General features: G+C 29.3%; 1 protein-coding gene across 1 annotated transcript; it reads left to right on the top strand.

Annotated features, from left to right (window-relative positions):
• Nucleotides 1-1,515: 1,515 nt before the first annotated feature.
• On the top strand, nucleotides 1,516-13,405 carry LOC105837453 (succinate--CoA ligase [GDP-forming] subunit beta, mitochondrial). The gene is made up of 6 exons (XM_012682242.3): nucleotides 1,516-1,743; nucleotides 2,678-2,777; nucleotides 6,666-7,261; nucleotides 11,887-12,021; nucleotides 12,081-12,209; nucleotides 12,378-13,405. The coding sequence occupies exons 1-6, from the start codon at nucleotides 1,542-1,544 to the stop codon at nucleotides 12,488-12,490; spliced, it is 1,275 nt and encodes a 424-aa protein (XP_012537696.1). The 5' UTR covers nucleotides 1,516-1,541; the 3' UTR covers nucleotides 12,491-13,405.
• Nucleotides 13,406-14,850: the final 1,445 nt, after the last annotated feature.

Raw genomic sequence — 14,850 nt, 5'->3', positions numbered from 1 at the left:
GACTGAAATATGACTACGAAATGACGTCACATCATGACGTCAATTTTAGGTCATGTAAAAAAATGGTCATTTTGACGACATATGACCAGATATGACCATTTTGGGACGTCAAAATGACGTAGGCTTGCTACCTGGGATATTACTTGCGTATAACAAATATTACGTAACAGGTTATTTCCATGTCATATAGCACCTACATATCACAAGAATAACAATGTTAAATTACTTGTAACTTCCATGTTATATTGCCGCTATAAAATGTGTTTATTGGGAAGGTTTCAGAAATATTTTTGTTGAAACATTTCAAATGACATATATATATTACAGAATTCTTTCAGAATTGTTGCACATGAACTGTGAAAGGTTGAAACCTTTCTGAAAGCTTTCTGAAACAATCTGTGCTATATGGGATATATATATATATATATATATATATGTATACGTAATTTTAAAATACGATTAAGTTGGTGCTTAATATTTTAATCATTATTATATAGCGGTAACTTAAACGAAAGTAAGAGCCATAGAAACGCATTAATGAGTAAGGTAACTCAGCGCGCGTGCATCTGGACAAGTTTCGCGAAAAAAATTCTGGACAAAATTTTCCGGACGCTGGGACGTTACAGCGCTAATAGCGTCTCCCCGAACGCACCCGTATGACCTAGTGTGCTTTCCAGCAAGACACAGTGTAACACAGTGTCCATTAGTGTGAGAAAGAACATGTTAGTGTGTCTCGCTCACACTAGTGGACACTGTGGCCTAGTTTACATCGTGCATTTGATACGCGTATCAAATAGTAAATAACTAGTGAATGTGTTTAATCATTGGCTGATCAGCTTAAATTCACTACTTGATACGCGTATCAAATGCACGATGTAAACTAGGCCTGTGTTACACTGTGTCTTGCTGGAAAGCACACCTAGTTTACACCGAGCACTTGGTACGCGTATCAAATAGTAAATAACTAGTGAATGTGTTTAATCATTGGCTGATCAGCTTAAATTCACTACTTGATACGCGTACCAAGTGCTCGGTGTAAACTAGAGCTATGGCCAGTATTCATAGTCGGATCTTATATTTAAGATTATCTTAAGTACTGTCTTAAGATGCCATCAACCAATCACAGAGCTGTATTAGCATCTTAAGACATTGCTTGAGACGATCTCAAAATAAGATTCGACTGTGAATTCCGGTCTATGAATACCGGCCTCAGTGACGGATACCCCCACTACCACTACCTTCATAAGCAGTCTATTCTGGTCTATTACTCTATTCCAGTCTGTTCCAGTCTATTCTAGTAAGTCTATGGGCGCAGTGTACGTGGAAGTAGGATATTTTCTTTTAGAAAAATAAAATAGCCGGTAATTATCTTTATTCATCGAAATGTTAGGAATGAGATAATGATTTTAATTGTGACACTCAACCACAAATGCAAAGAAAGATTAATCGTTTGAATCTTCGGTGCCAATCGTGATTTGCAAGAACGAGAAATTGAAAGTCTTTTATTTCGTTCAGTGTGTCGAAATCTGTGGAGGTTAACCATGCTTCAAGTATTCTGTCATTCGATGCGCACGATTCGACTGCTCAGAAGGAACACAAGAATCGTTCGTGTGTCGAATGTGAGACATTTGAATCTGCTAGAATATCAGAGCAAGGAGCTTTTACGAGACTCCGGTGTGTCGGTGCAGAACTTTGCTATTGTTGATGACCTAACCAAAACAAATTCCGCCTTGAAAAAACTACGTGAGTATTTCTCTACTGTGCACAGATAAGAATGTCTGGCTAAAATTAGTTGCGTTCCATTTATCTACGTGAATATGTTTCATGTACTATAAAAATTCTGGAACGTAGCTGACTTCGGATGGCCAGGTATTCCTGTCCACGTGTATACATTTGTTTAAAGGTACCGTTTTATAACCGTTTAAAGGTAAGGTTGGGGTCGGATAAAGGCATTACCTCTTTTAAAGCTTTACAAGAAATTCGTAAGAACAAAGAACGATTAAATGTTATTATTTATTTTTTAAATTTATTTTGCATTGATTAGATAAAAATTAATCAAAACAGCATATAAAATTAGATTTATTTCTACTTTTATAAATATACAGGCCAAATGTTCAATCAAAAGGACAATCTGTTTACTTTATTGAAATGTTTTCTGTAGCTTTTAACAGCACCTAATTAGCACTTAATTCTAGTACATTCAACTTTTTTTCGCGCTGCACGTATTGATTTTTTTACATAGGGGAGGCTAGTTTAACATTAAGCTAGCCCTCCTCGCCCACTATAAATAGAATTTTTTGCCAAACTGTACGAGACTAAATTTTTTAATACAGCACCTAATTAGCACTAAATTTTTTTATGGGTAAAAATTTTTTTATTGCTGGTGGGAGGTCTGACTTAATAGGGGTCAAGTTACTTTATAGAATTAGTTACAGTTATAGTTAAAAATATTTGAAACAATTAAATAGTCATTATTTAACAAATAGAAGAATATTCTTATCTTCTATTTGTTAAATAATGACTATCGAATTGTTTTGAATATTTTTAACTATAATTATAACTAATTTTATAAAATAACTTTCCTGCATGTAGCGTATCAAGCTCACATGTTGATATGTTAACTGTAATTTGCATATTAATCGACATAATGTTTTTTGCAACTTTTTGTTTCTTGCAGACGCCAATGAATTTGTTATTAAGGCTCAAGTCTTAGCTGGTGGTCGTGGTAAAGGCTGGTTTGATAATGGATTCAAGGGTGGAGTACATCTTACCAAAGAGTAAATAGATTTTTTTAAGTACTTGTAAAAGATCCCTTATAGGAAAAACACTTAAAAAATAGCATCGAAAGTAACATTCATCATTCAATTTAAGTGTTATTTTGAACACTTAGTTTTGTTGTAACTTTCAACTTGTGTATAATCCTTAAGGGGATGCTGGAGTCGTCTGTTTTACCGATTGAACTTTATTATTTTTAATTAGGCCTATTTTTTTACTGATTTCATAGAATTAAAAATCCTTCTCTAGAATTAAAGTATAGACAATAACAAATAGTGCCTGGCTACAATTTCATGTAAAAAACGAAAAAAGTTAAAATATTATACTTTCGTGCAGTCGTCTCGTGTCTTTCATCTGTAACACATAAGTTTTAAAGACTGTACGAATAACTAGTACGCACTAATCTTATTACATGAAAGAATAATAAAATGCTTGCAGAAATGAGCTAGAAGCTTTGATATAAGAAAAAAGCCTCAGAAAAAATTTTGTATATATGTATGAGTGAGGAATCGGTCTGAGGATTGAAACAGAGTACTAGTTTAATTCACAGATTAATATTAATATATGTATTTTAATTCTGGAAAAAAATTTTTAAATTTATAAAAGAAATATATACGAAATCTCATTAATGATGTGCACGAATGACTCTACATTATTGACTTAGATCAAGTTTGAGAGGCAGTCCAGCATCCCCTTAACTTGAAAATTAACTTTATTATTACTCTCAAATTAATTTGGGTATTATTCTTAAGTTAAGAATAATATCTATATTAACTCTCAAAGTGAAAATGAGAATAAGCTATATATGCAGTTAATAAACTAATATTTTATAGCTTATACTCTGAAATAAGTTGTTAGTTCTAAGGTAAAAAATACTGATAAATAATAAATATACTATAAAAGTAGTGGTAGTAAAATGTATTATTGTAAAATGTATTAAGAATACTTTAATGGTCACAATGAATAATACACTATCAATGAACATTTTTATGAACAAATTGTTACCATTCTTTGATCATTACTTATATTACCAGAGGGACGATACATTTTATTACCATTACTTTTATAACATATTTTATATTTATCAGTACTTTTTGTATTATTAAATATTATTTTAAATAATGTTTTAATTCCTAATCTTAAATAATCTTTTCTATATCTATTCTAGGTAGAAATAATTATTATTGTAGAGCATTTTAATAAACATATATATTACTGATACAAAAAACATTAATTTCCAGGTTACTTTAAGCAATATTTAAAATAAATTTTTTACTTTTAAGCACAAATTTAATCTGAATTGTAATCGTAATACTGTACATTTACTGCATTTACTAAAAAAATTTTAACGCATTTCTAATTCTGATGGCAGTATGATTGAGTTAAACACGAATAATATCAATGTGCAATATCATATTGATACCGTTTCATGGTATCCAAAAAATACTGTATTTATTTGCTAAAATATCCTAAAATGCAGTGCAAATTTCAAACTCGTGTTAACCAACAAAAAACATTGTATTAACATGTTTTTTTATTACTTAGAAAAGAATAAGTTTTAAGAATCTGGATGAATATTAGCAAGATTTTAACAACAAACTTGTGAAAAATGATAACAAACTTTTACCTTTTTTAATTAAAAAAACATGTTTGGTTTTTATGCGACATAGAAAGGTCATACTTAACAAGTCAAATTTTTGCTTAGGAATTCTTAAAGTAAAGTTTTTTCCCTTCAATTAAAAAAAAAGTTTATGCAATTTGGATGATTTTTTGCAAAGTTATATCATTTTGAAAATTGCCTAAAAATTTAGTCAAAATTTTCGTCCTATTTTTTTTGCGCCAATGTATTATCAATTTCTTATTCTTAATCACTTAAATTTTAATAGAAATGCGAATTCCCGTACTGAAAGAGGGTAGCAGTCTTTAATAGAATCTCGTTGGTGATATTAAAGGCAGGAATACTGTTGTGTCGATTTGTGTAACTTGCTGGAAAGCTTTTTTTGTTTCTTTATACCACAAAAAATTACAACATTTTTTTTCAATGAGTTTCGAAATGTAGTCTGTTCACTAAGCAATTAGTTCGGATAAAGTTCCGAAAAGGGTAATCCTCCGCGCTGAAATTTTACCCAAAGCTCACCCTTGATTAGAGAAGAAAGTCCCTAAAAGGATTTTTGGCGACAAAGCCTCGTTTGCCCTTCAGCCCCCTTCAAAGTTTTTACAGTTCTTACTAAATATCTCGGAAATATTGATTTTAGAGAAAAAAGTTTGAAACAAAAAATAAAGCTTATAAAAAGCTCTACAAAAAGTTTATATACATTTTTTACGTAAACCTATTGTTTTGGCTGTTATAAAGAAAAAAAGTATTTTTTAAATCAAAATTTAAAGTTTTCATTATATATTTCGGATAATATTAACGTAAAAAATAGGTATAGAAAATGCGTGGTATACAAAACAAACACACACACACACACACGGGAGGGGGGGGTGCAAGTAAAGCCTTTGCCCTCCCTTCCGCACCCTCCCGCTAGGGATTCTCTGGGCAGAAGTGCGCCAAATTCAAATGAGTACGTATATAATAAGAATCTCGTTTTGCATGGAAATTCGCAAAGAGTTGTGCAGAGAACGCGTGGGCGGGGGAGGGGCTCCGCCCCTCCTCCTGCACCCCGTAATTTTTTTTAACCTAACCCACACATTTTTAAGTCGATATTTGGTTAATGCGAAAATATTAGAAATGAACAGTGTGAAAAGTAGCAAACCTATGTGGTACTGTACAAGCGTGGATGTCATTTACTTTACGTTTCATAAATACGATACATAATATCAATGTTTTACATAAAATAAATGATGTCCACGCTTATACAGTACCGCATGAATTTGCGACTTTGAAATATTGGAAACGAACACGCTGTTCGTTTCCAATATTTTCACATTAACCAAATAGCGACATAAAATTGGTGAATAGTTTTATAATTTTTTCATAGTTTTTTTCCATTTATAAAGTCGCAAACCCATGTGGTGCAGAGAATGCTTTGCACACACACACACACACGCACGCACGCACACACACATGCACGCACGCACGCACACGCGCACGCACACACGCGCATGGAGAATAAGGAGGGCCTTCGGCCCTCCTCCCGCACCCACCTCGCCGGTAGGGGTGCCTTAAACAGAAGGGTATAGATAGAAATGTACGGTGTACAATCTTGCGGTATACAAAATTTCTGTGTTCAAATAAATCAGGTCCATTTGAACCGTGTACATTATTTTGTGTCCATTTGCAACGTGTCCATCTGCACTGTATCTAATTGTACTATCTAATTGTCCAAGTGAGTTATTACCCAAAATTATTATTTTTTAAGTTACCTATTTTTCGGACTCCCCCGATTGATTATTACTGTTGTAGTCATAATAAAGGTTTTTACAAAAAAACCCGCAGAAAAACTTTAAAATTGGAAAAGCCACGATTGTAAACAATTACCTAATAATTAAAATAAAAGCCGAAACTTTACAACAGAATCTTATTATAATATATTTAAATCTTCTGTAAAACTTTTTATGAATGTTAGAGAAGATGTATTAAATACAGAATACGTTCAGAAAAATAATTAGTGTATAATTCTGAAATATCAACATATATTTCCTACTTCAGTTAGAAGATTTTATTTGTTGATAAATAGATATTTTTCATGATTTCTTTTCTAATAAAACATTTGAATACTTTTAGAAAAAGCATAGATATTTAGAATTTTAAAAAATAATAAAGGAAAATAGCAATTTTTATTCCATTTTTCATTAAAGATGTGGTACATATAATTTATATACATTTTTTATAAGTGGTATTTTATTTTATTATTTATTTTGATTGTTTTCTTTTTCCCTTTTAATAGCCGTAATGCTGTTGCTAATTATGTGAAGAATATGTTAGGTCATCGCCTTATTACTAAACAGACTTCAAAAGATGGCATACTAGTGCAGAAAATTATGATAGCCGAATCGGTGGATATCGCGCGTGAGACTTATGTTTGTATTCTCATGGATCGTCAGCATAATGGTCCGGTGTTAATAGCATCTCCAGCGGGTGGAATGGACATTGAAACGGTGGCTGAGAAACATCCCGAACAAATCAAAACTGTTCCATTAGACATTTATCATGGAATCGGTGATGAAATAGCGAAGGACGTCTGCATTTTTCTAGGATTTACTGATACCGATATTCTCAATGAAGCCATGTACGAATTGAAGAATCTATGGAAGTTATTTGTGGACATTGACGCTTTGCAAGTTGAAATAAATCCATTGGTGGAGACAACAGACAAGAAAGTGATAGCAGTAGACGCAAAAATCGCATTCGACGATAATGCTCAATTTAGACAACAAGACCTATTTGCCTTGGAAGATGTTAGCGAGAAAGATCCCAGAGAGGTGGACGCATCGCGATTTAACTTAAATTATATTGGAATGGATGGTAATATAGGATGCTTAGGTAAAGTACATTTTGTTAATATTTTTACGATAAATAAATTGTCTGATAAGGGGACGGGTTATTCGGAATTAGTTCAATTTTTCTTGAAATATGTTGCACTAACCAACATATGCTATATCTATATATAAAAATTTAATACGTATGTATATATTCTTTTATATTGACTTGAGAGATGAGTATTTAAATATTAAATAATTTTAAAAAATTATTACATTTAAAAAATCTAAATACAGTTATAAAGTATATAAAACTTCTTATGTACTTTATTAATGATACAATGCTAATAAAAGCCAAATTTGGGTGATAAACTTATGCTTTAATTTATTATTATTTGTGTTAAATTAATAATAACTCATAACATGTTATATATTAAATGTTTTGACCCTGTTTCTTTAGTGTAATATAAATTAATATATGTATAATATATCGCAATTCTTTTTGACTTATATAAAATTTTTCTTAAATGTTACATGGTCATGATTTTAGAGAAAGGTGTATACTCTTAAAAAAAATTTTTTTAATTATAATTATTTAGGAGACATCAATAGTAAATGTTATATTAACTTTATGTTCCAGCACGACACATTCTCTTCTAAAGTATAAAAAAACATTAAAAATTATGATATCTTAAGTGTTCTGGTTAATTTTAAACTAATTATATGTAATTATACAATATTTTAATGTAAAATTTTAATAATAAATAATTTTGTGCAGTTCCAAATAATCGTAATGACACGATATTTCACAGGAAAGTATTGTGCTAACAAATTGTGGCACTATTAACAATAATCTGCGTTGTTCTGCTCAAGTTTTATCCAATTAAATAATTTTTTTTTAAGTGTTTTGCTTTATAAACGTTTTTAAACAATTTTACCTTATGGTGTCAGCACACTTTGCCAAAAAGTGTTGTGCTGACAACTTATGGCACTATCGACGATAGTTCTGCAGTTTTCTGCTTGGATTATATACAACTCAATAATTTTAAAAATTGTTACGTTTTATAAACATTTTTTAAACAATTTTATCTTATACAGAGATCGTATTTTTCTTTTTCCATTAATTTTTTCTTTTTTACACTAAATCCCACAATTCACCTCTATTTCCCCTTATTTTTGACATGGTCAGCACACAAAGTTTTAGCTTAAAGCAATGTATTCCACGATTTTGGCTAATTTCCGAAAGTCAACGCCTATTGCTTTCCCTTTATCATGAAAGCTTATGCCCGTATTCATAGTCAGGCCTTATACTTAAAACCTCCTTAAATTCATCTTTAGATACTTTGTATTTTGCCAATGAAATGATTTGTAGAGCATTTAAAGATAAACTTAAGGATACCTTAAGTATAAGGTTTGACTATTAATGTGGGCATTAATCTCACAATCGCATAAATAAGTGCGCTGCTCTACCTAAGGTAGGGCATATCAGTACCGTGAGATATTCCGTACCCTTAACTACCAAATGGCAATGCTTTAATTTTAAACGCTGATTTTTAAAAACTTATATTTATTTCTTTTAAATAATTAATTCAACAGAAGAAAGCTATAATTCTCAATTATTAATTATTTATGATATAATAAAATCTTTTTACAACCACATGCAAAAAAACTGCTCACTTAATTTTTCTCAAATTTTTTAATATCTTTTAATAGCGACAACTCCGCCAAAAATTATTGTATCGAGATAGCCGAAGCTTAAATTAAAGCTCAAACTTTCCTTTTTAAAACCATATATATCATAATTGAATTACAATAAACGTTTTACAAAATGGTGGACGTTGAAAATAGTGCTTAAAAAAATGGGGAAAAAAATTTTTTATCATTGCGTAACTCAAGGGAGTCAGTTCCCTGGTTAAAAAATGTAAGAGTTTATAGTTTATAAGCTCATTCATTTCCTAACAAATCCATCTTTGGAACTTCTACGTTTTTTTTAAACAGAGCTACATCGTTTTGAAGAAAATGTTACAAAAACGACAACTTTTTCATAATATGATTTGCTATGACTCCGGATATGAATTCTATAGAGTATTTATGGGATATCCTAAAACGAAGGATTAGAAAACACAATGCTCAAAAAATTTGAGAAAAATTAGGTGGCTTGTTTTTTGCGAGTAAATTTAGAAAAAATATTATTAAATTATATTTGAATAAGTTTCTTAAATGTTCTGAAGACTTCACAAATTAATAAGTAATTGGAAATTTATATAATTTTATAAAAGACATTTTTGTTAATTAAAAATATGAAATATTTATGAAAAATATTATTTACGTTATATAATTTGTCGAATTTTTTTATATATAATTATATTTTTAGCAATAAGTTTTTTTGTCACCTAGGAGATATTATTGTCAACGCGTTTTTTTTAATGGTATCCCCCAAGTGTAATAGTTAAGTTTAATAATTTAAAATTAATATTAATATATATATATATTAGTTTTTAATATATTAATATATATATTATTATGCTTTTTTTTTACCCTAATAAGGTATATAACTATAAACTTACTACTTAAAAAAAAAACGCGTCGAATAATACTTCCAGACAAGAAAATCTATTGTCAAAAATATAATTATATGTAAGGAAATTGAATAAATTGACGTATAAATAATATTTTTTATAAATATTTTATATTTTTAATTTAACATTTTTTATAAAATTGTATAAGATTCTAATTATTTATTAATTAGTAAAAAGTGTTCAGAACATTGAGAAACTTAATCAAATATAATTTAATAATATTTTTTTTAGAAGAATTTTATTATATCATAAATACTTAATAATTAAGAATTAAAGCTTTGTTTTGTTGAAATAATTATTTTTAAAAAATAAAAATAAAAGTTAAAAAATTAGCGTTTAAAATTGACATTTGGCAGTAAGGATACAAACTATTTCACGATACTAATGTATCGTATCTGACGTAAAGTAGCGCGCACCTTGTTTGTGCGATTGTCAGAGTAGGATTTCATGATGAAGGGAAAGCAATAGGCGTTGACTTTCAAAAATCGGCTAAAATGTGCAAATCGTGGAATACACTATCTTCAAGTTTTGAGTTTTTAAAATAGCTGCGTTCAGTTGAACAACTGTGAGTTATTGTCTTATCAAGATTCGACATTGATTTGTTGCTTTAAAAATAAGAGCCAATCACCTTCGATTGCTCGTATGTTCTACTGAGTGTGCCTATATATTGACACTAACCAATCGTAGATGTTCATCTATATTCTAATATTCTATATTATAATAACATTATATTATCTCTAATTGTTTTTTTATCAATCACAATTTCCCTTATTTTATGAGAAATCTCCCTTTTTTCAAGATTTTCCTCTTTTTTTCCTTATAATAAAAAAAGTATGATTTCTACTTATAGCATCAGCACGATACTTTGCAAAAAATGTTGTGTTACAACTTGCGACAGTATTGACGATAGTTCTGCGTTGTTACATAAAGATTACGACACATTATTACCTAATATTGTACAGTTTGTTTCTGCTTTGGGCTTTCTCTCTCTTTCTCCTTCTCATTCTCCCTCTCTTAATTTTTTTCTTTAATTTAACTTTTTTATTTCAATTTTTTTACAATTTTTACATAAATTACATAAATTGTCAAAAACTGTCAAATTTGACAGCACCAGACAACAGCGCAGAAGCAAGTTACAACGTTTGAACTTGACAACCAAGAACTAATCAGCATCGTGGAAAAGCGATGACAAAATTATATGTAAATTATATGTATTTTTTTAAGAGTGAAAATTAATAAAAAACTTACATTAGATAAATTAAATAAATTTTACGACGCTACAAATAAATTCCATTTTTACTCATATGTCTAAATGTAGGCGCGTATTTATAATTTAAAAAGGAAATCTCAATTTTTATACTTTTTAAAATTTTATTATCTAGAGAATAATTCTTAAATTGTCTTCCACTTGTTATTGAACGCCTTGTACACACGAATAACATAATTAGTTAATGTGTAAACAAAAAATAAATTTTTAGTTTTAAGATTTTCACAGCCATTTATGGGTCAACGCTCGTAAAAAGGTAGAAGAGATCGAGATAAACATAAATCCAATATTGTCTTGGGTTAAGTCTTGGGTTAGGTCCATCAATAATCGAGGTTAATTTTTCAAATTATGCGAATGAGAGTGCGCCGAGGGAAGAGCTCAATCCGCTCGAGCCATAATACGGAAGAAAAAATCTATCGTGAATGTATAAGCTTTTATTAATTTACTGTTCACAATTACGATAGAAATTAATTAGATCATTTGCAGATTCCATACGTTAATATCTCGATTATTGGTGGATCTAACCCAAGACCATATTGGACTTTTATGTTCATCTCGATCCCTTCTATCTTTTTACGAGCGTTGACCCACATGTTGACCTTGGGACGTACATACGTACGTACATGCATACATATTATACATGTATGTATGTATGTATGTATGTGTGGATTCTATATGATATAAGCTGAGAGTTCTGATACAGAGTTTTCTCTGATGTATCACTGTTCCTAGTCTTAATGATGCAAGCTGCAATGTTTGCGAAACATCAGCACAATGTTATTTTAATAGGCGGTTTATCCGAAAGTTTTTTTTGTTAATATATTTTTACATTTGCATGTACAGTAAATGGAGCAGGCTTAGCCATGGCTACAATGGATATTATTAAATTAAATGGAGGATCACCAGCTAATTTCTTGGATGTCGGCGGTAATGTGAGAGAAGATCAAGTTTTTCAGGCATTCAGAATCCTTAGTGAAGGTACATAATAGAACGATTCAATATAAATACAAAATGCAAATATTGCTTTTTTTCTATAGATCCAAAAGTCAAAGTCATTCTCGTTAACGTTTTTGGAGGTATCGTGAATTGTGTAACGATTGCGAAAGGAATTATTGCAGCATCGCAAAATTTGGGACTTAAAATACCACTTGTTGTAAGGCTAGAAGGTAAAATACATTTATTAATATCTGTTTTATTAGCTTAATGTTCTTATTAGATTTTCTTAGTTAATGTTTTCATAAATTTTTTATTTCTTTCAATTTTATGTTATCTATGTTATCCTTGTACAATTTGTAAATAAATTTTAAGTATTTTTTAATATATTTATTTTTCAGGTACTAATGTAACAGAAGCCAAAAAAGTTTTGTCTAAATCTGGATTGCCTATTCTTACAGCGAATAATTTGGATGAAGCTGCGAAAAAAGCGGTAAATTCGATAAAAGCATAATCGTCGTATTAATATAATGGTATACTGGTGGCTAATAATTATTTAAGACTGGAAATTTATGATTTTAAAAATGAAAAAAGTTATTAGTGTTTTTTACTGTAGTGGATTTGAACTCAATGCGAGTTGGGTTAATGACACTACATGCTCTACTTTAAGTTTTAATAAACAGTTCCAGCATGTGACGTCATTAATGCACCTTGAGTCGGATTTAAACTTATTTTAATCAAAAATGCTACATAATTTTATGAATAACTTAGGATAGGGAATTGTTTATAGAATTTTTTAATTTTTATAACATGAATACTGTTGATTGTTTTATATAGCATTTAATTTTTGCGATTTTTACTTTAGATTTGTATTTAAACGCATGCGAACATATTTCCATATGTTTAAATACGTTTCTAAAGTGCTGCGTATAGTTATGTATCATTGTCGAACTTTTTCTTTGATTTAATCATCCATAATTGCATTCCAATTGCGTTTCTATTACTGGATTAATATCTTATAAATTTAAGTATCTCTCTTTGTTATTTTATAATGCAGTACGATTATATTGTTACTAAAATTTTGAAACTTATTTTAATCCTGTTAAACTGAGATCTAAATGTATATCATTGTTTTGCGTTGGTATAATTTGAACTCCTGGTCAAGATATTTAATTAATTTTTATTAATTTAGTTATGCAGATTCTAAAATGACATTGAATGCACGTATAAGTTTTAACAAGAGAGATTAGAAAATTAAAAAATTCAGAAAATTTTGAAAAATTATGTACAAGTAGCGTAGTTTTTTTATGAAACTTTTATTTTTGCAAAATTACAATTTAAAGAGGTGAAACAGCTTTTAGGAAAAAACGATTTTTTCCTTTTCAGCCAAATATGTTTGAAACTAAAAGATAGAAAGATAAGAGAAAAATAAAGGAAAGAAAAAGATTTAAAAACTTAAACAAAAGTTAAACGGCTCTAAAAGTGCTTTAAAGTTATAAAAAATTTTTTCATAAAATATTGTCCGCTCTATTTCATTTTTTATAACTTTGAAGTACTTTCTAAAAAAAAGTTTAAAACCATTCAGTTTGTGTTCAAAAATTGTTTTTCTATTTTTTATAGTTTCAGAATTTTCGGATTGTTTAACCTCCGTTATAAATCTTATGTCCTTTTTCACATTTATTTCGCAACTAATTCTAACTATTTGATTATAATTTATGTAGTTAATTTATTGTGTGATTTTATATAATTTGTTTTTGCGAGCTACACTGTTAAGTAATAGAAAATTGTTAAACAAATGAACAAACGTTATTTCATGTAATTTAATCTGGTGTTATTGAATTGCTCCTGTGTGTATGTGTGCGCGCATGCGCGCCTACACAAATAAATACACATATATGTATGTATACATCTAATACATGATATTCTTTTTTAGTTTTGTGTATTATATTGTATATTGTAAATAAATTTATTTTATTGAGATTTAAATTGGTTTATACTTTGAGAGAAAAAATAAATGTATTTTTAAATTTCTCTAATATAAAATCCTGAGTTTTCTTTTTTATATTTTTTTGTTTCATTATCTATGCTGTAAGTTTTTTGCATGTTTGTGATAAATTTAATTATGAGTTTATTTTTTATTAATTTATCAACTAAAATTTAATCAAATTGAAAATAAATATTTACCATTTTGGACCTTCTTTCTCCGCCAATGACACTGATCTTGACATGTTATCAAGTTCTCCCTTCTAGCGATCTTGACAAAGTTTCGACCTTGTTAAGGTTGTTTGTACCTTGTTAAAAAGTTATTTAAAAAAAGTTTTATATGAACAACATAAGTTACAATCAAAAGTGCATATTTACTTTTTGATAATTATAGATCCTGGAGCAATAGCTAGTAACTTTCAAGAGATCTCTGCTATAAATAAAGAACTTTTTTTAAACAGAAACTTTGACTTGGAACAGAACAATTATTGACTTTGTCGTAAGCACTGGGAGATATGAAGTGGATATCGCTTCACATAAAAAGTCAAAAACTTATGTGGAACAGAATTATTAAAACCTTGTCATGGATCGTAAGCAATAGGGAGAAGGAGGTATTTTACACTCATTCTTGCTTCTTGTAAAAAATAAAATAAATTATTTATACAAGATAATTTTAAAATATAGAGCAAGACCCATTTATATCGTCAATTTTTTTATTAATAACTTTTTAACGGATTATAATGGCTTTTAAAACCTTTTTAAGATTACTTAAGAAGTAATCTTGACAACATGCCACGATCAAGGTCATTAACAAGGCGGGGGGAGGTTGTCATAAGGGTAAATATTTACCAAATTGAATAAGTTTTAAGGTATTATGTACCCTCCAGTCGT

The sequence above is a fragment of the Monomorium pharaonis genome, chromosome 4 (genome assembly GCF_013373865.1).
Source record: "Monomorium pharaonis isolate MP-MQ-018 chromosome 4, ASM1337386v2, whole genome shotgun sequence".
Taxonomy (NCBI): Eukaryota; Metazoa; Arthropoda; class Insecta; order Hymenoptera; family Formicidae; genus Monomorium; species Monomorium pharaonis.
The sequence above is the reverse complement of the archived record's forward strand: the minus strand, read 5'-3'. Positions and strand labels throughout refer to the sequence as shown.

Coding starts and splice junctions, on each gene's coding strand:
- LOC105837453 (XM_012682242.3), top strand. CDS start 1,542: ATGCTTCAAGTATTCTGTCATTCGATGCGCACGATTCGACTGCTCAGA. Junction 1,744..2,677: donor TTCCGCCTTGAAAAAACTAC/GTGAGTATTTCT, acceptor TGTTTCTTGCAG/ACGCCAATGAATTTGTTATT. Junction 12,022..12,080: donor ATTCAGAATCCTTAGTGAAG/GTACATAATAGA, acceptor TTTTTTCTATAG/ATCCAAAAGTCAAAGTCATT.